The sequence below is a fragment of the Physella acuta genome, unplaced genomic scaffold (genome assembly GCF_028476545.2).
Source record: "Physella acuta isolate Inbredline_101_S28 unplaced genomic scaffold, ASM2847654v3 ptg000636l, whole genome shotgun sequence".
NCBI classification, from domain to species: Eukaryota; Metazoa; Mollusca; class Gastropoda; family Physidae; genus Physella; species Physella acuta.
In genome coordinates, this window is record NW_026732155.1 from 107,265 (window position 1) to 132,688 (window position 25,424).

General features: G+C 35.4%; 2 protein-coding genes across 4 annotated transcripts; one reads left to right on the forward strand and one right to left on the reverse strand.

Annotated features, from left to right (window-relative positions):
• The first annotated feature begins 299 nt into the window (after positions 1 to 299).
• On the forward strand, positions 300 to 9,276 carry LOC131948283 (kinesin-like protein KIF25). Its single transcript, XM_059309827.1, has 14 exons — positions 300 to 491; positions 2,015 to 2,203; positions 2,389 to 2,527; positions 2,854 to 2,957; positions 3,578 to 3,666; positions 3,890 to 3,932; positions 4,184 to 4,236; positions 4,399 to 4,473; positions 4,664 to 4,813; positions 5,194 to 5,355; positions 6,213 to 6,388; positions 7,498 to 7,632; positions 8,134 to 8,289; positions 8,658 to 9,276. The coding sequence occupies exons 1-14, from the start codon at positions 423 to 425 to the stop codon at positions 8,858 to 8,860; spliced, it is 1,743 nt and encodes a 580-aa protein (XP_059165810.1). The 5' UTR covers positions 300 to 422; the 3' UTR covers positions 8,861 to 9,276.
• Positions 9,277 to 10,807: 1,531 nt separating this feature from the next.
• Positions 10,808 to 23,395, reverse strand: LOC131948284 (lysosomal acid lipase/cholesteryl ester hydrolase). Of its 3 annotated transcripts, none has more exons than XM_059309831.1 (11): positions 23,347 to 23,395; positions 20,628 to 20,836; positions 20,217 to 20,427; positions 18,817 to 18,931; positions 18,188 to 18,338; positions 17,006 to 17,092; positions 16,204 to 16,359; positions 15,919 to 15,990; positions 12,346 to 12,417; positions 11,805 to 11,891; positions 10,808 to 11,202 (listed from the first exon to the last, which is right to left on the reverse strand). In XM_059309831.1, exons 2-11 carry the CDS (start codon positions 20,787 to 20,789, stop codon positions 11,047 to 11,049), a joined length of 1,269 nt encoding a protein of 422 aa, XP_059165814.1. In that variant the 5' UTR covers positions 20,790 to 20,836; positions 23,347 to 23,395; the 3' UTR covers positions 10,808 to 11,046. The 3 variants fall into 3 exon arrangements, with proteins under 3 accessions (XP_059165814.1, XP_059165813.1, XP_059165811.1); XM_059309830.1 differs by lacking the exon at positions 23,347 to 23,395 and adding an exon at positions 23,305 to 23,337; XM_059309828.1 differs by lacking the exon at positions 23,347 to 23,395 and adding an exon at positions 23,198 to 23,286.
• Between the last annotated feature and the right edge of the window lie 2,029 nt (positions 23,396 to 25,424).

Sequence of the window (25,424 nt, forward strand, 5' to 3'; positions counted from 1 at the left end):
CAAACACTAATTTTAATATCATGCAAGTCATACAGACAGTTTTACAGCATAAATGCGATGTAGTAAGATATATTTACACATTTGAAATGTTTCACTGAATATTGTTAGTTGAATTTAATAAAGAATTGTCTATTCTGGTTCGTATTTCGAAACGTACCTATACATGAATAAAAGAAATAGTAAATTAAAAAAAAATTTAAACAGTTTTTTTTTCTTTTTTTTTTAAAATATAGATTGTTCCTATTTTTCTTTTTTTTTTTTTAGTGTTTTGGAAATTAGTAAAACCTTAGGTTATGTCCCCTGTTGGCAGACATGGCCGACATTTGTAAACAATTTTGTTGAAAAAAATCGTATATTGTTAATAATTCATTAATGATTTAATCATTTATTCACATTACCACTAAAGCTTTGGTAATTCTAAAATGCCTCTTGGAATAGACAGGACTAAATTTTATGCAGCAAAGGCTCGTGAATTAGAAGCACAGTCATTGGTATTCATTTAGAATTTAGCTTTTTTACTAATTTAGGCCTACTTTAACACTTTATTAACTACTTACTACACTACTAAACTAGTAAAACTAGATTCTATTTATTTTCATTTAGTTGTGATTTAGTGACATGACATATGGCCCATAGATCTAGGGGTCATATATTTACTCATTTAGTTGACATTTAGGCCTAGATCTAGATCTATTTTTATTTCAAAAATAATTTTAAATAATTAATTAATTAGGTGTATCTATCGTTTTATTTAGCAACGTAAAATCGCCCGAAACTAGTAATGTGAAAAAACAGGTGACTCATTAATTAAATTATAGTAATTATTTCACATTTTTAGGAGGATTTATGTTTTGAAAGTTACAAAAACGTTTCAGTCCTGTTTTTAAACAATTGTATATTAATGTATGTATATTAATTAAAACTTTTCTTCAAAAAATAATGACTAGCAATGTTTTCTTTAGATGTATCCAAGCTCAAGTTTAGGCCTAAGTTTTTTTTTTGGGGGTAAAATTATAGAGATTCAGGGGAAACCACTCTCACTTCTTACAGATGGCCGATGTTTATATATAAAAGCTTGCTCGCAAACATTACTGTTTAATTTCTGGCCTATAATATTGATATATTTAGCCATTGATTTTGGTTTATTATTCAGTTACCTCTAATATTTGACATAAATATATCACAATGTACTTTTCTTAAATCATTAACAATGAGGCAACTTCTTTGCACATTGGTCAATTTTACGCACCTAAATTCTAAAATTTATAGATTACCATTAATTATTTATATAAAATTAATAAATAAATAAAAATTAGGCCTAGGCCTAATTAATTATTGCTAATTATTTCCAATAGTCTCTTCAGGTCCTATATTAAAATCCAAATTTTTGGCAGCATAATATAAAAATTGACAAATAGATTGGATGGTTATTTGGGTAGAAGAAGTAGAGTTACCTTTTTCTATGACTTCTGCATCTGACTGGAATAATGTACATAGTTCTATGCCCAGCCAGAATGTCAAGAAAACAACTGACATATTTCTGTAACAAATATGAATAACTAGTCTGCTTTGATAATAACCTTCATAAATGACGTCACATTCCTACAAGGGAGGGGTGTGGGTGGTGCATTGCGACATGTGCAACAAGGGATTTAAAAGTGTGCTGTCACATTATTGCATTATTAAAGTCATTTTATTTCTGAATTTTAGCTGTTATTAACAGCCAATTTTTTAAATACTTTCTGGATTAAGACAAGAACAGACCATCACTGGCTAAGGTTTAAATGTTGTTTTAAGGCTGAGTCTTTACCAATTTACCTCTTAAATTTAAATGGTTTGTTAAAAATTTTAAAAAGATTATAAAAGTCTATAAATACAACTTGAAATTTGTTTCTTGTGTCTTTGGCAAACAATTTCATTTTAAGTTATTCATTTGTAGTTTATAAAATTGAACACTTGCTCATTTTGTAGTTAAATTCATAAGTAACTTAGAAATCGATTTTTTTATTTTAAGAGAAAAGATGAACGTATAGCCTCGTTAGAGACTGAAAATGCTATGTTGTATTTAAAACTTGCTCATCTACATGGAGAAGTTGCAGCAGCTAAAAGAGAAGCATCAGCTTCATTTTCTGACCTGGAGATAAGTGACCAATTCAAGACCAGCGTCATTCACAAATCAGCAAAACTTCGTCAAGATATACAGGTAGGATAAAACATTTATTTGTTTAACATATAATTACATCAAATTTATTTTCTTAAACCTTTAAGGAAACAGATTCTCAAATACATAATGATTATGTCTATTCCTTAAAAAAAAGTTTGTTGTTTCAATCTCTTTTTGTGAATAAGATTTTGTTTTTTCTTTACTTCTCTAAAACGCATTTATAGACAGTGAAGCAAGAGCTGGCTAAGGTGAGGGAAGCTGCTGTAGAAATGCCTGGGCAATTTCGGCAATATTTTCAGCGTGCATGTACGGTTGTTCAACACCACACTGCAGTTTATGAATCAAATTCTTCAAACATAACAGGTGAGGTTTTCTTTTTTATTTCATGTTTAGCTACTTTGTTGTTTGTTTTAAATTTAGCTGAGCAAATAATTCTTGGACACCTCTCTATTGTAGTGGCACCAGAATTAATTAAAATTACCAGTCAAGGAAAGAAAATAAATTTTATTTAATTACCTAGATTAATCTTCTTTCAATGATAGGTCTGTTTTCTGTAACTAATTTAAGAAAAACATTTTTTTATTTATTTTAAGTCAAAATTATCACTTGGAAATTAAAATTTGTATAGCTAACCGTATCATTTGAAAAAGCATTTGTGTAAAAATTTGTACAAATTTCCCCAAACTTAGTTCTAGCTGAACAAGTGGCACAGCTACAGCAGGCTTTAAATGATGTCACAGAGAGACATGCCAGAGAAAAAAAGAGAAGACAAGAACTGCACAATGCTCTCATGGTTTGTTTCTCCAACATTTCCAATATGATCTGTTCTTTCTTCTTCTTCTTCGTTCTTAATTATTAGTGTTGAAGGGGATCGAGATTTATCTGCCAGTGGGTTTGAACTCGAGACTTTGTTCGAATTTATCAACTATGAGCTTTTTTGCCGACTCGACCACGCCTCCAACACAATTAAGGATACGTGTCAACTGGTTATGTGCCATTGAGGCCATTGACTCCGATTTCAGCCTGCTTTTCTTTTTGGATTTGCTTCCATAGCCTTTGTCCAACCAAGAACAAACTACAAGGCAGCAGTTGTTTAATTTTGGAGTTGTCTCTCCTAGAAGAGAGACTGTCCCCAGCTAACGAGCCTCATCTGCCCGAGGGTTCGAACTCGAGACTTTTCGGTTTAGCAACCATGAGCTTTACCGACTCGACCACGCAGTCCCCTATGATCTGTTAAATGCTGACTTTTTATCATCCTCATTACCTCTGTAAAATGTTATTAAAAATCTTCTGTGTTTGCTTAGAAGTACTTTCTCTTGAAGTTTTTCTATATTAAAATAGTATGAATTTATCTTTGATTATATATGTTAAGCTATTAACTTAATACAAAACATACACAATTTTACATTCTAGGAACTAAGAGGAAATATAAGAGTCCATGGAAGATTGAGACCTCTTATGGAATTTGATGCTGAAAATGAAGATATAAATGCTTTAGGACGGTCAGTGAAAAAAAAATTATTTTCATTAATAAGAAATACAGTTTTATATATTAAAAAACATTAGTAAATGCATCTAAATGTAGCTCTTAACGATGTTAAAACAGATGTTTGTTGAATCAAACTTTAGAATAGATGCTCAAGTTTTGGATAGAAGCAATTGAAATTTTACACCCTGTTTTGTTTTTCTCATTGTAAACAATTCAACTTTTGTAACTTCTTTTAGACCAGGAACCAGATCAGAAGTTGTTGTGCACTATGTAGATGATGTAAGCCAAACTTTTAAACTCTAGTATTTGAAAAAACATTAGTAAAATCAAATTCCTCAATTTTTAAAAAAATGTAATTTAATGTTTAGGAAAATCAAAATATACAATTTTTTGCCTGTCTTTTAATCTTCATTAAGTAAAAGTGTCATTGTTGAGCTTTTATAATCAATTTATTTTATTTTTATCATATTATGTAAATAACTGTGTAAAACCAAATCAATACCTAATACTAAAACCGTTTACCATTGAAGGAAAATATTTGTGTAAGAACAAATAAACATAACAAGGTGTTTGAATTTGAAAGGTTTGTCACGTTTTTATACTCTTTACTTATATACTGTTTAAATACATTATGCACATAACAAAAAAAATCTTTATTTATTTAATAAAAAAGCAATAAAATCTTCATATTTAAAAAACTAACTATGCCAAATTTTGTCAGTAAAACATTAAAATTGTATTTTAGAGTCTACAATTCTACTGAAAAACAAGAGTCAGTTTTTGATGAGGTTCAGCCAATGTTGACGTCATTGTTGGATGGGTGAGTGATTGGCCTTTTTAATTATTGGTACATTCATGCAGACTGCTTAATAAGTTAAGAAAGATAATACTTTACAATGCCCTACTATGTATAGATTGCCTGTATTTGAATACTATTTGCTTTTATTTTAGATTCTTATAATTTATATTTTATTGGACATAATTACCATAACATAAGTTGTTTTTTTCAGATACAATGTTTGCATAATGGCATATGGACAAACAGGAAGTGGCAAAACTCACACAATGCTTGGCAGCCATCGCAATGATGATTACAACCCCAGCCACGACCCTCACCCTGATGAAGGGGTCATACCTCGAGCAACTAGAGAGCTCTTTAGGTTTCTTTGCTTCTTTTTTTAACTCTCAGTTGATGCCCAGACATACCTAATTCAAACTCAATTAGTAATAAAGTGTTGGTTTGAATAATTTGTAATTTTTGGTAATTTAAGTGGATGCAGTACACTCTGTCTTATATTGGTGTTTTAAATTTAACATACAATCCATACTTGATGCTTTTTAAAGTGATAATTTTACACCTCCATTTCCCCCCAAAAAAAATGCAGTCCTTAGTAACTTAACATGCTTTTGACATATTTATTCCTAAAACTATACTGTCAGTCTCTCCTCCAACACACACACAATATAAGTGTTGTCTACTAATTAAAAAATTTGAGAATAACTGTGGAAAAATAAATAGCTCTCTTGATTCCTCTAACAGATTAATAGAAGAAAAGCCACTAGGGACTCACACCATTGAGGTATCTGTAGTGGAGGTGTACAACAATGACATCAGGGATTTACTCAGCAGAGATCCCAATGCTAAACATGATGTGGTCACTGGGGGAGATGGTCAGCTGAGCATACCAACCGTCACATCCAAGTCAGTTGTTTCCCTCTTAATTAGCTGAGTACACCAACTTTCACATCCAAGTCAGTTACTTTTTCTAAGTCTTTCAATAATTCATATTTTTGTTATATTTAAAGCATTAATTATCTACTGACACAAAACAAGTTTTTTAATACAAAATCAAGATGAGGTAACCAGCGCACTTAGCTGAGATAGCTGGACAAATTACTCTATTAAGCTAACATAATTTTTTAATCACTGGCATAATTAATAACAATATTGAAAAAATAATCCAAGAACAATCTCAATTCAATCAAGCTGCATGAAAAGATATTTAGTTTATTTCCAAAGACATTTTATAACTTTCTTTTTTATAATAGCATAAACAGGTTTTAGTTCAAAATTTAGCTATATAACTAATTAAATGAAATAACTATTAACAGTTTTCAATTATACTAGTGTTATTGAAGTTTTAAATCTTATGTATTACCTTACCATAAACAATTAATAAGTGATACTATTTTCAGAAAATATGGGACGGAGTGGTCTAGCGGTAGAGAGCTGGACTGCTAACCCGTTAGTCTCGAGTTCGAATCCGGGTTCATGTTAGTAGACCGTCCCTGAGTCCACCCAACTCTGATGGGTACCTAACTCACGTTAGGGAAAATAAAGGCGGCTGGGCATAGTGCTGACCACACTATCTATTCATATGCCGAGGTCACAGAAACAAGTGAACTCTACTTCACTTGCCCCATAGACTGTCAGGTTTGAAAGGGAAACTTTACTTTTACTTTTTTAGTTTTATTTTCAGAAAATGGAGAGAAAACAAAATAATGTTTTAGAGTGTAATATATACAATTTTAACCCCCCCCCCCCCCCCCTCCCTGCAGGTCTGTTGACAATGTGGATGCTGTGATGAGCCTGGTCCAGTATGGTCTAAAGACACGTAAAGAGTCGGCCACTCTGGTGCATGAACATTCTAGCAGGTCCCACCTCATTGTCACCCTAACTGTCACAACTAAAGCACCCAGCTTCTTCGCCAAATCAGCCACACTAGACACTGAAGGTTTGATACTTTTTTCTTTGCTAAATCTGTCACACTAGACACTGAAGGTTTGATACTTTTTTCTTTGCTAAATCTGCCACACTAGACACTGAAGGTTTGATACTTTTTTCTTTGCTAAATCTGTCACACTAGACACTGAAGGTTTGATACTTTTTTCTTTGCTAAATCTGTCACACTAGACACTGAAGGTTTGATACTTTTTTCTTTGCTAAATCTGCCACACTAGACACTGAAGGTTTGATACTTTTTTCTTTGCTAAATCTGTCACACTAGACACTGAAGGTTTGATACTTTTTTCTTTACTAAATCTGTCACACTAGACACTGAAGGTTTGATACTTTTTTCTTCGCGAAATCAGCCACACTAGACACTGAAGGTTTGATACTTTTTTCTTTACTAAATCTGTCACACTAGACACTGAAGGTTTGATACTTTTTTCTTTGCTAAATCTGTCACAATAGACACTGAAGGTTTGATACTTTTTTCTTCGCGAAATCAGCCACACTAGACACTGAAGGTTTGATACTTTTTTCTTTACTAAATCTGTCACACTAGACACTGAAGGTTTGATACTTTTTTCTTTGCTAAATCTGTCACAATAGACACTGAAGGTTTGATACTTTTTTCTTCGCGAAATCAGCCACACTAGACACTGAAGGTTTGATACTTTTTTCTTTACTAAATCTGTCACACTAGACACTGAAGGTTTGATACTTTTTTCTTTGCTAAATCTGCCACACTAGACACTGAAGGTTTGATACTTTTTTCTTCGCGAAATCAGCCACACTAGACACTGAAGGTTTGATACTTTTTTCTTTGCTAAATTATTTTTACATTCTTCTAGTGCCATTGGGTAAATTAATTGTTCTTGCTTTTTTCCTACTTCAAAGTTTAGAACAACTGTATTACTAATCAAGAAGAGAAAATACAGTTAGTAACTGCAACTGATAGATCTCTACAATTTTCTATAAAAATTGTGACATGAAACTCCCATTGAGATGTTTCTAGCTATCAAATAACTTCTGTTTTTTTATGTTGTTGCTAGCCCAGTGTTTCAGCTTTTTTTTTGTTTCTAGCTATCAAATAACTTGTTTTATTTATATTGTTAGCTAGCCCAGCTGTCAGCCTGGCCAAAAAAGGGAGATCATCATCCCAAACATGGACCAATGAGCCAACAGCCAATCAGCAGCCTGTCATCAGGACCAAGCTACAGCTAGTGGACCTTGCTGGAAGCGAGTGTGTGGGTGAGTGAATTGTGGGTGAGTGAGTTGAGTGTGTGGGTGAGTGAGTTGAGTGTGTGGATGAGTAAGTTGAGTGTGTGGGTGAGTGAGTTGAGTGTGTGGGTGAGTGAGTTGAGTGTGGGTGAGTGAGTTGAGTGTGTGGATGAGTGAGTTGAATGTGTGGGTGAGTGAGTTGAGTGTGTGGGTGAGTGAGTTGAATGTGTGGATGAGTGAGTTGAGTGTGTGGGTGAGTGAGTTGAATGTGTGGATGAGTGAGTTGAATGTGTGGGTGAGTGAGTTGAATGTGTGGATGAGTGAGTTGAGTGTGTGGGTGAGTGAGTTGAGTGTGTGGATGAGTGAGTTGAGTGTGTGGGTGAGTGAGACCCAGGCTTCCAACACAAAACAATTACATACTCAACAGGTACAGTTGTTTGCACCATAGTAACAATATTAAAACTAATTCTAATTTATATCTGTAACAGTAACCGAACTCATTTACTATAAATAACCCACTGTTTTATCCAGGCATGTCTGGAGTTAAAGGGGCAGCACTACGAGAGGCTTCCAACATCAACAAAAGTTTATCTGCCCTTGCTGATGTACTGGGGGCACTGGCTGAACACAGGACACATGTGCCCTACAGAAACAGTCGGCTGACACATTTCTTACAGGATTCTATAGGTTAGTTTTGGTTTTTGTCGGCTGAAATTTAAATTTTCAGCGCTCTACTTGTGTCCTAATGAAATACAAATCTTAATGCACTCATAAGTCATTTATTATTTATGAGAATCAGTTAAAAGAAAAGTATAATTTGAGTTTCTATCTCATCAACCAATTCTAAAGGTTACTGGTTATCTTTGGCTTTAGAATACAATCTTTGTTGACATAACGCACACTGCCATCTGCTGCTTTTTAAGGTGAAGCTTCAAATGTTCTTCTTGAAGCATTTCATTTACACCATTTAAACCTTCTAATAGAAGTTTTGTTAGTTTTTCTAGTGAGCTATCTTTGTTTTTCCTTGCTGACACCTGCCATCCGACTGTGTACAGGTGGAGATGCCAAACTTCTGGTGCTGCTGTGTGTCTCACCTGCCCAGCGCTACATCACAGAATCCCTCCAGTGCCTGGGCTTTGGACAGAGGGCTCGACAAGTCCAGCGAGGGCCCACTAAACGAAGACTTCCGTCATCGGCTGAGAAAGTTGCGCCAGACAGTTCTGGTGGACACCCCAGACCAAGCTCAGCTAACAGATAACCAGATCCTGCTGTAAGAATTGTCAGCATTCTGTGTGTACCCATTTAGCTACACTGTGATATTTTAATGCAACACTGTCATGCCAGTTTGTGATTTGTATACCATATTTTATGTGTGATATTTTAATGCAACACTGTCATGCCAGTTTGTGATTTGTATACCATATTTTATGTGTGATATTTTAATGCAACACTGTCATGCCGGTTTGTGATTTGTATACCATATTTTATGTGTGATATTTTAATGCAACACTGTCATGCCAGTTTGTGATTTGTATACCATATTTTATGTGTGATATTTTAATGCAACACTGTCATGCCGGTTTGTGATTTGTATACCATATTTTATGTGTGATATTTTAATGCAACACTGTCATGCCGGTTTGTGATTTGTATACCATATTTTATGTGTGATATTTTAATGCTCCACTGTCATGCCAGTTTGTGATTTGTATACCATATTTTATGTGTGATATTTTAATGCAACACTGTCATGCCGGTTTGTGATTTGTATACCATATTTTATGTGTGATATTTTAATGCAACACTGTCATGCCAGTTTGTGATTTGTATACCATATTTTATGTGTGATATTTTAATGCAACACTGTCATGCCAGTTTGTGATTTGTATACCATATTTTATGTGTGATATTTTAATGCAACACTGTCATGCCAGTTTGTGATTTGTATACCATATTTTATGTGTGATATTTTAATGCTCCACTGTCATCCCAGTTTGTGATTTGTATACCATATTTTATGTGTGATATTTTAATGCTCCACTGTCATGCCAGTTTGTGATTTGTATACCATATTTTATGTGTGATATTTTAATGCAACACTGTCATGCCGGTTTGTGATTTGTATACCATATTTTATGTAATTATAAATTCAAATTTATCAGCAAAGAACTTTAAGGCAAATGGAAGATTAGATTTTCTTTTATTTTCAATTGATAAGTTTATATTCAAGCAAGCATGATAAATATTTCTTTTACATGTATGTTGAGTAATATAATTGTGTATGGGCCAATACATTTAATATATTTTCATATGAAAATAAAATCCTATAACTTATCTTCTGTAAAAGGTTTTCATTTGCAAGTATATTTTTCAGTGAATAAAAATAAAATGATTGTTTGAGGTGCAGTAGTTTTATAAATTAAAAGAGCATAAGCTCAGGAAGAATAAAATTAACACCAAGATAATACTCAAAAGGTTAAATAATGTAACAATAATTTTCATTTTGATTGCAACTAAGGCATCTACTGAATCAGAGAATTTCAAAAGATAAGCACCAGCTTAAAACTTTTTTGAAACATGTAAAATGTTCACGATCAATTTTTACAAAAAAAAATTTTTGTACAAATAATTTTGTAAAGTGTTAAAATTTGTAGAGTATAAAATACTTGAGTTTTTTCAATTAATACCACAGTTAATTTTATCAACAACAAACAGGCCCTGTAAAACAATGGAAACTTTGATGATATAAACAGGAGCAAATACAGTCTTACTGAACTTGTACATATTTAGAAAAAAGCATGTATTAAATTTTCAAACAACAACAGTGTAAGGCAAATATTCCAAGAAAGATACCCGTAATAAAAAAATATTTACACTGGGACAGAGTTATACAGTATACATAACTACTGGTGCCAGAGGCTAAAGTACCGGAAGATAATCCAATGACCGCAACATTCAATAATAGAGAATCTGTACATCAATACTATCTGTTTGTAAGGCTTAAATTAAAATCTGCTTGTAAGGCTTCAATTAAAATCTGATTGTAAGACAAGCAAAGTTCTGCTTGTGAGGCTAACTACAATCTGCTTGTGAGGCTAACTACAATCTGCTTGTGATGCTAACTACAATCTGCTTGTGAGGCTAACTACAATCTGCTTGTGAGGCTAACTACAATCTGCTTATGAGGCTAACTACAATCTGCTTATGAGGCTAACTACAATCTGCTTGTGAGGCTAACTACAATCTGCTTGTGAGGCTAACTACAATCTGCTTATGAGGCTAACTACAATCTGCTTGTGATGCTAACTACAATCTGCTTGTGATGCTAACTACAATCTGCTTGTGAGGCTAACTACAATCTGCTTATGAGGCTAACTACAATCTGCTTGTGATGCTAACTACAATCTGCTTGTGATGCTAACTACAATCTGCTTGTGAGGCTAACTACAATCTGCTTGTGAGGTTGTGCAGCCAGTCAACAATGATGCTGTAGCAGCGCTGTGGTGCGTCCATACCCCATGCAAAGTCTATGTGGTTCCAGCCAGATATTTCATATTTGGCTTTCAAGTTCGGCAACTCTTGGAACAGCTTGCTGGCATCCTGCAGGAAAATGAAATAGGGAAACTAATAGTGGGTTTTTTCTTAACCATTGGAACTTTTTCCACAACTTGCTAAAATTTATGTATACGAATAATACCAATAATTTTTGAGGTAAAAAGTTGTATATATGTATTAAGAGTATATATATATATATATATATATATATATATATATATATATATATATTCATGAAAAAGCACTGAAATGGATGCATTAAAGAAAATGTTCTGCTTTTTAGTATTAAGGAATCTAAATAATATAAAGATAATACATGTTGTTATGAAAATGTATATTTATTATATCTCTCTATGAGATATATTTGATCAGAGATGCATATCATGAGACGAATAAATATGAAGCAAATATTAGACTAAAATAATACAGTAATCAGCCACAAAGCTTAAGTATTGGACGCTCATTATTGTAATGTTGTACAAAACTAAATTTATTGAACCTTGTACAAACTATAATGTTTAACTGACTAGAAAACATGATTTCTTATTGATACTATATATAGAGAGATTTGAATACACACATAACATTGACATAAACAGTTACAGTTTCTATTGGTTACATGTAAAACTTTTGAATCAACACATTACCTCAGGGTCAGAGAGCCAGTCTTTTGTTGATGTAAAGGCAACTATTGGCACATTAATCTTGGTAACATCATACTGTGGTGGTTGGCTCTTAAAATAAAATATTTATTATTATTTGCCCGGAATGTCATCAAAATCCAACAACAAGTAAATTTAGGTGCCAAGTAAATCTATTCTGTACTGCATGACTCAATCACAGATTTCCAATTATTGCATAGTTTAATGCTGTTCTTTTAAATGTATTGCCCATTCAGGGTAAAAGTAAAGTACTCTTTGAACCTGACAGTCCATAGGGCTGGTGAAGTAGAGTTCACCTGAAAGAATAGTGTGGTCAGCACTATGCCCAGCCACCTTTACTTTCCTTAATGTGTGTCAGGTATGCATCAGAGCTGGGTGAAACAAGAACCCAGGATTTAAACTCAAGACTTTCAGGTTAAGAGTTGTATCCTCTACCATCCATTCACACTGTCCCCCTATCAGTTTTCTTTCATCTAAAACCCAGAACAAGCCAGCAGTTACCCAAACACTCTATAGAACAAAGTACCTGATTATAATGTCTGTAATTCTCTTGAGCTGATCCATAGTTGTACTTTACAAACTGTTTTTCCCTGTAAGTCTGAAGTTTAACAGAATAAATTCATTGTTCCAACCACAGGTAAATAATTTTTCTTTTAAGGGCATGGGCGGGTGATGAGTACCAACTTTCTTATTTCCGAGGCTAAAGATGTAATACTTGGCTAATAGTTATAACTCAAAGGGCTAAGCATAAAAATATTTTTTTTAATTTTTTAAATCCTCAGTTGCCATGGTGATGGTGTCCATATTGGATTTTATTGGCGTTTTTTTAAATGGAAATAACTCACGAAAACGATATATAGTCTGGAGACACACGTGTTTAAGACTTCTTATTGATTACATTTTCAAAAATGAAGATGATTTTTTTTTTTTAATTTTTCTATACATCACTGTAAAAATTTCATTATTTCGTCCAATTTATTCACTATTTCAACAATAAAAAAAAAACTCTAAAAGCGTTCTATAAGTTTTATTTGAACATATATACAGAGTAACTGGAACAAATTTTGTTCAGTTCTGATAATTATTAAGAAAGTTATTTTAACAATGGTGAAAAAAACATCAAACTGAGAAAAACGCAAAAAACTAACAAAAAGTTGCACAAAATGAGAATATACTGTTGTAAGTCATTAAAATTGACCACATTCATAGCCAGAAGTACTGTGCTGCTGAATATAATCCTTCTGTTCAGCTGCTAGTTTCCTTTTTTTCTGGCGCTCATTGCTTTTGCCTAAAACTGTTGTCAGGCTGTTGTCTAAGCGTCTTTTTTGACGACCTTCACTTAGTCTTCGACTATGATTTCCTATTTTTCCCAGCAATGTCATAGCATGCATGGGTCCAAAATTGAATTCTGCTATCGCAGAAATAGCAGCATATTGAACTCTCTTTGCGGAATGAAAATTCACCTTGCTGCAGCCTGCTCATATGCAATTATGCAAACTTTTATTTGCATTTTGCGTTGACCTTAGTTCACATTGCTTCAGGAGTGCCACATCTGATAGCCTTTAATAAACGGGCCACATATATTTGTGGAGGCTGTTGAAGTCCAGGAAACTGTGGATCTTTTTGGCAAGTCCACCTGGGTACTTGTGTTCAGCTACGTCTCGCTTATAGAAACACCAGCTATCTGCTCCAGGAGGGCAAAATTGGTGCTGCAGATACTCATCTGTGGAGTAATTATGGTGCAAAGATGCTAATATTGCCTTCCTCATATCTTCTGCAGTTTTGTTTCCCCTAACAGCCCTACTGTAATAAATTGAAAGCTTCCTTATTTTCTCTGCAGTAAGGCTTCCAACCTTTCGGCCTCCTAGTGTCACTCCTGATAAAAAAAGAATATATATAGATAACTAATTTTAAAATTTAAAATTATTACCATACAATACTATGACAAAATAAACAAAAAATAATTATTATTTAAATTTACAGATTCTAGCAAAAGATTATTACCCTTTTTAGAACAGTCCTGGACAAGGTTCCGCATAGCTGAGCCCAATCTCTTGGAAATATGGTTCACACATTCTTCTTTTGTGATCTTGACAAGTGAACCATATGGTTCAATGCCTGTGACTCTGTCAAAACCTTTTGAGTCTCCATCGCCAAGCATCACTGTGTATTGCATAATATGCAGTTGTAGTGATCTAGACCAAAGGACTTCAGCTGCTTTTGCCTCCATCATCCCAGAAGGGCCTAAAAATGTTAACATTTCAAAATGTTATATTTTTAAAAAATCACTACACTATAATCACAACAAACATTACTACCATGTGCGTACATTTAAATCATTCAAGATCAATAGTATTGATGAAATATAGCTTAATATTTTATAATTAATTAACTTACCAACGTGGTTTATAGTGCAGCCACCCTCTTTCTGGTGGATGTCCAGCCACTCTTTAGTTTATTCTCCTGTGCACATATACTGCAATGAAGGCTTGTCACATGCATATCTAACACTAATCCGGTCTGGATTTCAATTACTGTGCCTATGCCAATTAGCGATGAATGTCCACGAGTCAGCCAGGTACCATCAAAAGAAACAGCAATATCCAATATTTCATTAGTCTCAGCTCTATGAGTGTTTCGGACTATTGCAGCTGCTTTTTTGTACACTTGATTCTCCGTACAGACCATCTCTTTGTGTAAGTTTTTCGTAATGGCTAGAAACGTCTTTTGGTGCATTCCGTGAAGATTAACGTATTCAGCAAACTTGTTCATTTTATAGGGTCCCATGTCTAACGCCAATGACGCTAAGACGATGTCTTTGTTAATTGTAGATGGCCCTTTTCTGGATTCTTTTGCAGATGTATCCATACTGTTTACAATCTTTTTACAACTGTGACACCATACTTGAATGACAGAAGCAAACCCTTTCCATTTTTTTTTATCAATAGTAGCCACTACATTACTGTTACACTCTGGGCAAGGAAATTTATTGATAAAAGCAAGCAGCAAATCACAGTCAACAATAATTCTGCAAGACTGTGTTTTAATATTAGCACTATCAGCACTACATGTAGCATTGCTCTCTTCTGCTTGTAAAAACTGTGTATTACATTGCCGCAGTTTCTTGGTAAATGTGCATACATCTGCATCAGTACTTGTCTGAATGTTGCTGGATTGAGTAGAGGTAGACCTAGCTTTATTCATTTGCATGCGGACTTGCCTTGCTTTTGTTAGATTTGTGAATCGGCTTTTTAGCGAGTGTTTGGATGTACCCATTTTCGAAAAAAAAAAAACAAATACAATCGTCTCACTGCATATGGTAATTAACACAACTGAGCACAAACTGTATAATAGTACATTTAAATTAATTTAAAAAATGATATGTTAAAGATAATGTAACTATTTCACAGACGCTTAGAGAAACAAGATTAAACCAGATCGAACTTAGTAACGCGCTGAAACTAAGGGAATGTTTACTTCCGAAGCGAAACGACCAATCGCTAACTAGCTTCCGGCGTTGAATGCCAATGAAAAAATTGAGGTAAAAAATTTGCATACCGGAAAATCCCGAATGAGTAAAATAAACAACTTTATGACGTCGGAAAAAGAATCACATTAAAATACGTATTTTGATTGGTCCTTTAATTTTAAAACATATAAAGAAAGGAGGTCACGGCCTTTCCATTGATATGAAACACATTAGGCTTACGCGAAGCCTAATAGTATTTTTCTAGGTCGAAAAATGACTGTTTGTACCAAAAAAGTAAACAAATGAAGCTGTACACACTACAATTTCATTTTTAGATTCAGCGATGGTTATTCTGTATAGATCAAGTAAAAGTGGGGAATCGATGATTTGGTCGATTTATGTCGAAAAGTACACCCGCCCATGCCCTTAAGTTCAAACAATTCTCATAAACTTAGTGTTCAGTTATAGATCTATATCAATATATACAAAACATTTTATTTAAAACTATTAAAGAAAAGAAATTTATTATCTAAGCCTAAATTTAAAAAAAAACATTCTAAAATTATTTTTAAAATTCCAAAACTAAACGTATGCTAAAAATATTTGACCTAGCCACCTGATGTTGTTTACCTGAGCAAAGTGTACCATGTCCCTTGTGGACACACCTGAAGGAGATTGGTTCATGTAGACAGGCAGGCGAGTCTGGCAGGTACAAATATTTGTTAATTACGACATGAGAATCATCACAAACAAGACTTTAATAGAATAGTTTATTATAACCAAAATATAACACACAAGGTGAAGAAAATAGGCAGAGAAGAAAACAGAAGGCACTGTTACACATCTACTACATTTATCACTGTTATTACCTTTATAAGTAATAGTCAAACTGATTTATTTGGCATCCACGTTTACCTGATTTAAGTTGGAGATATCATATCCACTGAAGAGAAAGAGATCATTGTAGCAAATCCACCTGGTGAGAACATCAGCACAAACCTTGTCTACAAGAAACTTCAAAAATTTTCCATTGGGGAGAAAATCACGCTGGCCAAATACATCATACAGAAGCTGTGAAAAACAGAGTTAAATTTACAACAAATATTTGTGTCCAGTCAGATGTGAGTAGTTTTAAATAAGTTAAATTTCAAACTGGTTTTTTTTAAAAGATCTAATTCTCTGCCTTCTATCAAATTTTGAGTAATTTCCGTTATTTCCTATTTCTCAAAAGACGCATGTGAATTTATAAAGTACTAATAATATTCCACACTATTATACACATTTTGTTTGGCGTTCACATGGTGCGCAATGCTTTTTTCTAAAAGACTCTATTATAAAAAGTTTAAGTAATTAAAAATGGATTAAAATTTTGTCTATATCCCGAGTTGCCATCCCCCGTAGTGTTATATAAGAATATTTGAGAAAGTTTAGGGGAGATCACTCCCGGTTTATTTTAAATTATGATTAATTATCCCTTTTTTTTAGTTTATTTTGATTCATGGAAACAACATTTGCATGGCACACCAATACCAACCAGGAAATGTCAATGGAATTAAACACACCATTTTTGGTAGTTAATTGATGCTAGTACAGTTATAGTCTCTAATAACATAAGCACATCACAGCTTGCCCCAATCATACAACTGTCAATCTATTGATAGCCTCAAACAGAAACATTGTACTAAAAAATATTTCAAGGACCATCTAAAACTCTGACCTTGTCAGGAAAGTCAGCCAGGTATTTGATGGGAGATTTCATGTGGTTCAGGTGGGCAACAGGTGCCAGGGCTACAAACAATTTGATCTGGGAATTACAGAAAAAAATGTGTCATCAGTGTGATCTAATGTGTCCATCAGGTATTTGATGGGAGATTTCATGTGGTTCAGGTGGGCAACAGGTGCCAGGGCTACAAACAATTTGATCTGGGAATTACAGAAAAAAATGTGTCATCAGTGTGATCTAATGTGTCCATTGGGGAATAAAATCTTTGAAGACAAGGAAGCAACTTAAACATTGACAGGTATGGGAGAGTTCAACTCTAGACACATATAGTGGCCTTCTATGTGCCCCACCTTTTGTGGATAGACACATATGGTGGCCTTCTATGTGCCCCACCTTTTGTGTATAGACACATATAAGTAAAGTAAAGTTTCCCTTTCAAACCTGACGGTCTATGGGGCAAGTGAAGTAGAGTTCACTTGTTTCTGTGACCTCGGCTTTTGAAGAGATAGTGTGGTCAGCACTATGCCCAGCCGCCTTTACTTTCCCTAACGTGAGTTAGGTACCCAGCAGAGTTGGGTGGACTCAGGGACGTTCTCTGACTTGAACCCGGATTCAAACTCGAGACAGACGGGTTAGCGGTCCAGCTCTCTACCGCTAGACCACTCCGTCCCCATAGACACATATAGTGACCTTCTATGTGCCCTACCTTTTGTGTATAGACATATATAGTGGCCTATGTACCCTACCTTTCGTGCATAGACACATATAGTGGCCTTCTATGTGCCCTACCTTTTGTGCATAGACACATATAGTGGCCTTCTATGTGTCCTACCTTTTGTGTATAGACACATATAGTGGCCTTCTATGTGTCCTACCTTTTGTGTATAGACACATATAGTGGCCTTCTATGTGCCCTACCTTTTGTGCATAGACACATATAGTGGCCTTCTATGTGCCCTACCTTTTGTGTATAGACACATATAGTGGCCTTCTATGTGCCCTACCTTTTGTGTATAGACACATGTAGTGGCCTTCTATGTGCCCTACCTTTTGTGCATAGACACATATAGTGGCCTTCTATGTGCCCTACCTTTTGTGTATAGACACATATAGTGGCCTTCTATGTGCCCTACCTTTTGTGTATAGACACATATAGTGGCCTTCTATGTGCCCTACCTTTTGTGCAAAGTCAGGTCTCTGAGCCAGGAGAGCAAAAGCCATTGTAGTGCCCTGTGAGTGGCCGATGTAGAAGAGAGAATCCTGCTTGGTTTGTTCAAGTACAAAGTCTATGAATGCTGGGGTGTCATACTGGGCCATCTCATCAAAGCTGGTTAATGTTAATACAGTACAGTCATTATAGAAACATTTACAGAAACAAGTTTCATCTAAACAATATAAGTGTATTGCATATGTCACCACATTTCAATCATTACAGAAACATTTACAGAAACAAGTTTAACCAAAACAATATAAGTGTATTGCATATGTCACCACATTTCAATCATTATAGAAACATTTACAGAAACAACAGTTTAATCAAACATGTGAAACAAAAATTAATGTATTGTTTGGTTACTGGTCTGAGTGAAAAATTAGTTTTGATACTTTGATAACCTGTAGCTTTTTTATTACAGATCATGGCATAGATATAACTACCAAAACCCTTTTTAGAAGTTCACTTCTAGCATGTAGGCTGATCTGATGATAGCAGTTTGTTCAAACTTTGTCAAAGTGTTATTGTAGCTATAGAACAGTCCAGTCAGCCACCAGTGCTTTATAGTACTGTAACAAGCTCTAGCATTTACCTCCACTCCCAGAACTTTGGATCATCTGGTTGTAATCTGACATGTTGACGGGAGTAGGTGTTTCCTCTTGTATTCCCCATCCAAACATCAAAGCCAGCATCAGCTAAAATAAAACCTGAAAAAAAAAAAGATAATTAAAAATTAGAAGACTTAATAAACGAAACAGTGCTATCTCACAGTTTCCTCATGCAGCATTGGCAGGTGCCAGAAACAAGTGAGAAAAACAAAACAAAGAAATAATGAAATTAAATGGAACAAAACATTACTTTTTTAAATAAGTTCATTTAAAGAATGAATAATTGTAAGCACTTCAAATTAGAAAAAAAATATTTTTGAACAGAAAAGGAGAAAATTATATATAATTACACAGATATAATGTAGACCTGAACGTTTTGACCTGTAATAAGTTTAAAAAGTCTGAGGGCAAATAATTCCATATTATTATTAATCTAGGATAAAAAACAATATGCTGCATGTATAAAATAATTTTAATAAAATGCTATCGTGTATATAGATTGGATTTTCAAATTATATAAAGGGTGTTTGGGTGAGGATGGGGATTTTCATACAGAATGATTGGGATGATGGTTGGGGGGACGCTGAAAGATTTCTGACTCTTTTAAGCCGAGACAAAAAAAGAAATAACTGATCTATGGTGATTGGTGAACTATGGTGATTGGTGAACTATGGGGACTGGTGTACTATGGGGACTGGTGAACTATGGGGACTGGTGAACTATGTGACTGGTGAACTATGGGGACTGGTGAACTATGGGGACTGGTGAACTATGGGGACTGGTGTACTATGGGGACTGGTGAACTATGGGGACTGGTGAACTATGTGACTGGTGAACTATGGGGACTGGTGAACTATGGGGACTGGTGAACTATGTGACTGGTGAACTATGGGGACTGGTGAACTATGGGGACTGGTGAACTATGGGGACTGATGAACTATGGGGACTGGTGAACTATGGGGACTGGTGAACTATGGGGACTGGTGAACTATGATGACTGGTGAACTATGGGGACTGGTGAACTATGTGACTGGTGAACTATGGGGACTGGTGAACTATGGGGACTGGTGAACTATGGAGACTGGTGAACTATGGGGACTGGTGAACTATGGTGACTGGTGAACTATGGGGACTGGTGAACTATGGTGACTGGTGAACTATGGGGACTGGTGAACTATGGTGACTGTTGAACTATGGGGACTGGTGAACTATGGGGACTGGTGAACTATGGTGACTGGTGAACTATGGGGACTGGTGAACTATGGTGACTGGTGAACTATGGTGACTGGTGAACTATGGGGATGGGTGAACTATGGGGACTGGTGAAATTTCTGACTTCTGCTAAACAGCTGTAACATGTTGATTACAACTTCAAGTAACTTACCAAGACTTCCATGAGCAAAATTCATGACCCAGTCAGCAGCGCTAGACAATAGTGCGTGCTGTAGATACACTGCTGGCCTAGACACCTTAACATTTCTGGTGGATCCATTTTGTCTTCCCCAAGGTATACGATGTAGGTCCAGCAAAAAACCATCACTTGTCTCAACAGTATATTTCTCAAATGGATATCCCTCACCGATGATAAACTCAGTCTTAAAAAAAAGCAACAGAAATTACACTTTCTTTCAAAATAAATAAATAGGCCTAAGGATTTTGCTTTTCCTTAAAATTAAAATGTGTGCTGCCAATATATAACACTTAAATGCACTGGAAGTTTAAAGCTTCTAAACTATATAATGGAAGCAGCCTAAACTTTAACAAAAATGCAACATAAATTGATAAAAGAACTTACTATATTTTTGTGAACATCTGGATCTATTTGTCCTTTAACATCATGTGAAATATTGAGGACATTGTTCTGATTGCTTTGGTAAAAGTGACCAAAATCCCTTGTATTAATAGCATTTACACATAAAATAAATGTGTAAGCCAAAACAAATGAAAAAGTAGCCATGGTCTATGGCTGTGACTCTAGCTTACTCACTACTGAACTGTCTCTGGCTGGAATGACATTCGTAAAAGGAATAAAAATAAAAGTAGATCTATGAGCCACTAAAAATATACTAAATTAAATACTAAATAAGTTAAATTTTTATCTAAATTTAGATCTAGCTAGAGGTCTAGATCTAGATCTACCTACTAACAAGTAGGCCTACTTGCTAACAGTAAGTATTAAGTATTCTATGTCGATAGTCATGGGTAGTAGTAGTAATAAGTAGTAGATGTCATAGACTAGTCTACTTGTACTCCTTTCTAGATTTAAATTTAAAAAGTAGACTGAATTCTAATACTAGATCTAGTACAAGATTACTAGATCTAGAACTAGACTCTAGTCTATAAGACTCTGAGTATAGACTATAGAGTCGATAGAGTGTAGAGTGTAGAGACTATCACTATAGACAATAGCAGTGGTTCCCAAACTTTTTCGAGTGGCGACACCCTTTATACAAAAATAAGTGACAGCAACCCCCATAGAATTAATAAGTCAAAATTAGTGAGGAAATTAATAAGCACTACGATTTTCTAGTAGACTTTTTAATATTAATTATTTTTTATAACTGTTTTAATTCGATGGGTGAAATTGAATGCCTAGCACTAGCCTCAACATTAGCTGTTGAGTTTTTGTTAACGCCAAGCTCATGTCATTTCAGCATTTAATTAATTAACTTATTTTCTTTTTAATTTGAGAAGACACAAAAGGAACTAAAACTCGAAAGGCAATCGATTTCACGTTTGGGTATGAACTGTGCATACTACACCAAAATTGTTTGAGCAGTTTTTTTTATTTAACATGGTACGTGCTGCAGAATCATTCCGCAAATTTAAGAATTCATCGGGAATGCTGGAAACATCAAGGGAACCAGAGAATGGGTAATGTGCCAATGCAGATTCTTCTTATTTCAGCTCAGGGAAAATAACGCCGCTTTTCGCTTTTAAGAGATTCAAGTTACCCGGAAATCTCCTGTTTCAATTTTTTATTTCTCACAATCAGATTCATCTACCACACAGCAGAGTTTCTCAAACATGGCAATATTTCTGATATTGTTTTTCTTCGCCAATTTTGCAGCTTTGATAAAAATGCCAAGAGATTATCATGAAGAGAGATAATATTCGTTCATTTTCAGGTTAAGCTTATGTTGATGTTCGAATATATCTGCTAGGTATGATACTCTCTAAAACCATTGTTTGTCATTAAAATATTTGATCTTTCAATTCAAGAACACGATTCACATTTCCTATTGACAGCCAGTGTACTGTAGTGTAGAACCTCGTGATCTTTATTCATGTCTTTGCACAGTTCTTGAAACAGATTTAGTATAATTTACGACTTTTATTAGCAATGGAGTCGGTAGAGTCTTGCTGGTGAGGGTATACCGGTGAATCATGCAGTGGATTCCCCTTCATTAGGGAGCTACATCTTTTACTTTTTTTTTTGAAAGCCCGATTTTGACTCAAACATTATGCACCATCCGTACAAACCCCACAGCCTTTTTCCCATTTTAATCATCCAATTTCAAAAAAAGTTTTTATTTTCTTCATGATATCTTCACAAAATATCAGCTTTTCTTTGCTATCATCCTAATGAATATATTTCACAAAGACAAGTAACACGAACGAATGAGATTTTCTCCTATTGTGTGAGGTTTTTTTGCTTGGCAATTTTTAATGCGACTTCATAAGATGCTTGTACTAATGCTGTGTTTTCTTGGTGAAAACTTCCTGTTCGATCAAGTCTCAGACGTTTGCAACTAGCTTCATGCCGACAAAAGAACTCCATATCTTTTTTGGTGTGTTCCGAATGACTCGTCTCAAAATGATGTTTTAGCCTTGAAAGCTTCATAGACTCATAACTGAGAACAACTTTTCAAAGTTCGCATTATTTCTTATCTATTCCATTTTCAGTGATGTTATTTAAAGCTGAATTTCAGATATTTTTCTAAATATTTTTTTTCTGTTATAGTTATCTCATAATATTTGACACAAATATATGATATATATCTCACTAGACTTCTATTGAAGCCTAAACAAATATTCAAATAACAATGAGGCAACTTTTTCGCACATTACTATTTATTTACTATTTACTAGATCTAGCTAGTAGAATCTAGCTAGCCTCGGCCGATTTTACTAAGCACTACTACTACTCTACGTACTACAACAGTACAGTGAGTACTACACACCTAGTCTAGTTAGTAAAAGACTAGATCTAGATCTGGATTCTAGTAATTTGTAATTCATACTAGATTCTAGATCTAGATTAGATCTAGAATCTAGATCTAATTCTCTAGTCTAGATCTAGATCTAAAAATCTGAAATCACTACTAAAACGACAGCAGCTTAGCCTACTTAAATTTAAATTACCTAAAAAACTAATAAAATACATAGATCTAGATTAGATCTAACAGTTATATATCAAGGGTGCAGAAAGTATTATTTAGTTCTAGATCTAGTTAGATCTAGAAATCTACTTTGGAATGTAAGAAGAATCTCGGCTAGGGTAAAAAAAAAACCTTATGCAATAATTATAAAACAGCGAAAACGAAAGTAGCTGCTCAAAAGTGGTAGTTCTAAACACCAGATAGAAAAAAAACGGCTGGAACATCTATCATAAACTTTGTAGAATTGAAAGAAATATTCTCATATTTTAAGAATTGCCTATCCGAAAATCAAAGAGATAAATTCATTGTAGAAACCCTATCGAATTTCTCTCTAGTCATCAGGGTTTCTTTTAGATATTTCTCTGGTTAATGTATATAATTGATTTTTTAAAATTAAATTATTTTGTCCGGGGGGATGTGGAGTTGGCTTGGGAAAAAACTCGGTTAGTCGTGTAAAAGTATTACATAAAGTACCGCTGTTATCCCTTTATTATAAATCATATGACGAGGTTAAAGGAACAATTTAACTCCAATTTTTCTGAAGAGTGGGCTTTTCATTTTACTGTGTTATCATGTTTAGTTATGTAACACATATGGTTACTAGCCAAAAGGGGGATAAAACTATGAAGTTTTTATTCATTGGGTTGCGGCCCCTGTGGGACTGCAACTGAACTGTTGACGTTTTTTTTATGCTTTTGTGAGCGAAATTACCTGTGTTCCATGTCATGTGACATGTGCCTAGTCGTGTCGCACACGCAAGGCTGCTGTCTGTGGACCAAGATGTAGACCTAATGAAGGTAGTGTAGATATATAAATTATGTTTGTTTAAATACTTATGTATTCCTGCTAGTGATGCATGTGCACACTAGTTAGGGTGATGTATTAAATTAAGTATTTATTTTGTAGTACTACTTATTGGTACTTGTTGGCAGTACTGTGTACTGGCCGAAAACATAATTTATTGTACCCGTGTATATTGTAGCTTACACGTGGTGTTGTCCTGAATGTAACTTTTTTATTTTACATTTGTTTTAGGGCTACAGTTTTCTGTTCCTATTTTGATCTTTTGATCTTTTGATCTTTTGGTCTTTTGGATTGTTTGGATCTTTTGGTCTACCTTGGCTAGTTCGTTTTGTGTTGCATCGCCGTCATGGCTCGATGCTATAAATAAACGAGTACTTGACAACAACTGTCGGCGTCGGTGTGTACTTAATCTCAGGGTCAGCCCGTCTTAACCACAACACCTCAGTGGGTAAAAGCATCCCCACTGAGTGAGGGTTACATTTGGCGCCCAACGTGGGGCTTGACCTTGGGAGATAGGATGGAAGACAGCGACCCGACGTTGGAGAAGTTGTCGCAGGAGCTGGCCAAGTTGACGGCTAAGATGGCGGCGATGCAGGCAGATGCGCAGCGGCCCGTGAAGGTGGAGGTGTGTGCTCCAGCACACAACAGCAAGCTGAGTGTGTTCACCGGCCTTCCACCCACTGGAGGAGGGGAGGTGAATTTCCCGGAATGGGAAACCCAAGTACAGTGTTTGCTGCGGAACACCAGCGTTCCGAACCCGATGCCACCCGTTTTAGGCAGCCTGAGAGGGATTGCCTATGAGCGGGTGAAGCAAGCTGCGAGTCCAGAGGAAGTGCTATGCCTCCTACAAAGCACTTTTGGCGACACCAGATGTGCCGAAGACAGGTATCTGCAGTTCAGCCGACTCACTCCACATCCAAGGGAGTCAGCGTCGGAATTTCTCTGCCGACTGTGGTCAGAGATGACGAAGCTAAACCAGCAGCGTATCTTTACTGAGGCCGATGCCCAGAAGAAGGTGTATCACACTTTCTGCAAGGGGGTTTCACCTATTCTGGCGCTCGAACTTCGCGGCACATTTGGTTTCGCAGGGGAAGCCAGTCCGAAGGTGGAGGACGTTCTGAAAGCTGTTAAAAGGCTGGACGGGACAGCTGAGTCCCCAGTCGTAGCCACGGCAGCAGCTAACAGGACTATCCAGGTCGACGCAGTAACGGCAGCTGTTCACCAAGAGACGACGCCGCCGCTGATGCTCACGGAGGAGCAACTCGACCGTCTGGCGCAGAAGGTCGACGCAGTAACGGTAGCTGGTCGCCAGGAGACGACGCCGCTGATGCTCACGGAGGAACAACTCGACCGTCTGGCGGAGAAGGTGGCAGATATCCTAGCCCGGAAACAACAGCCCTCCAGAG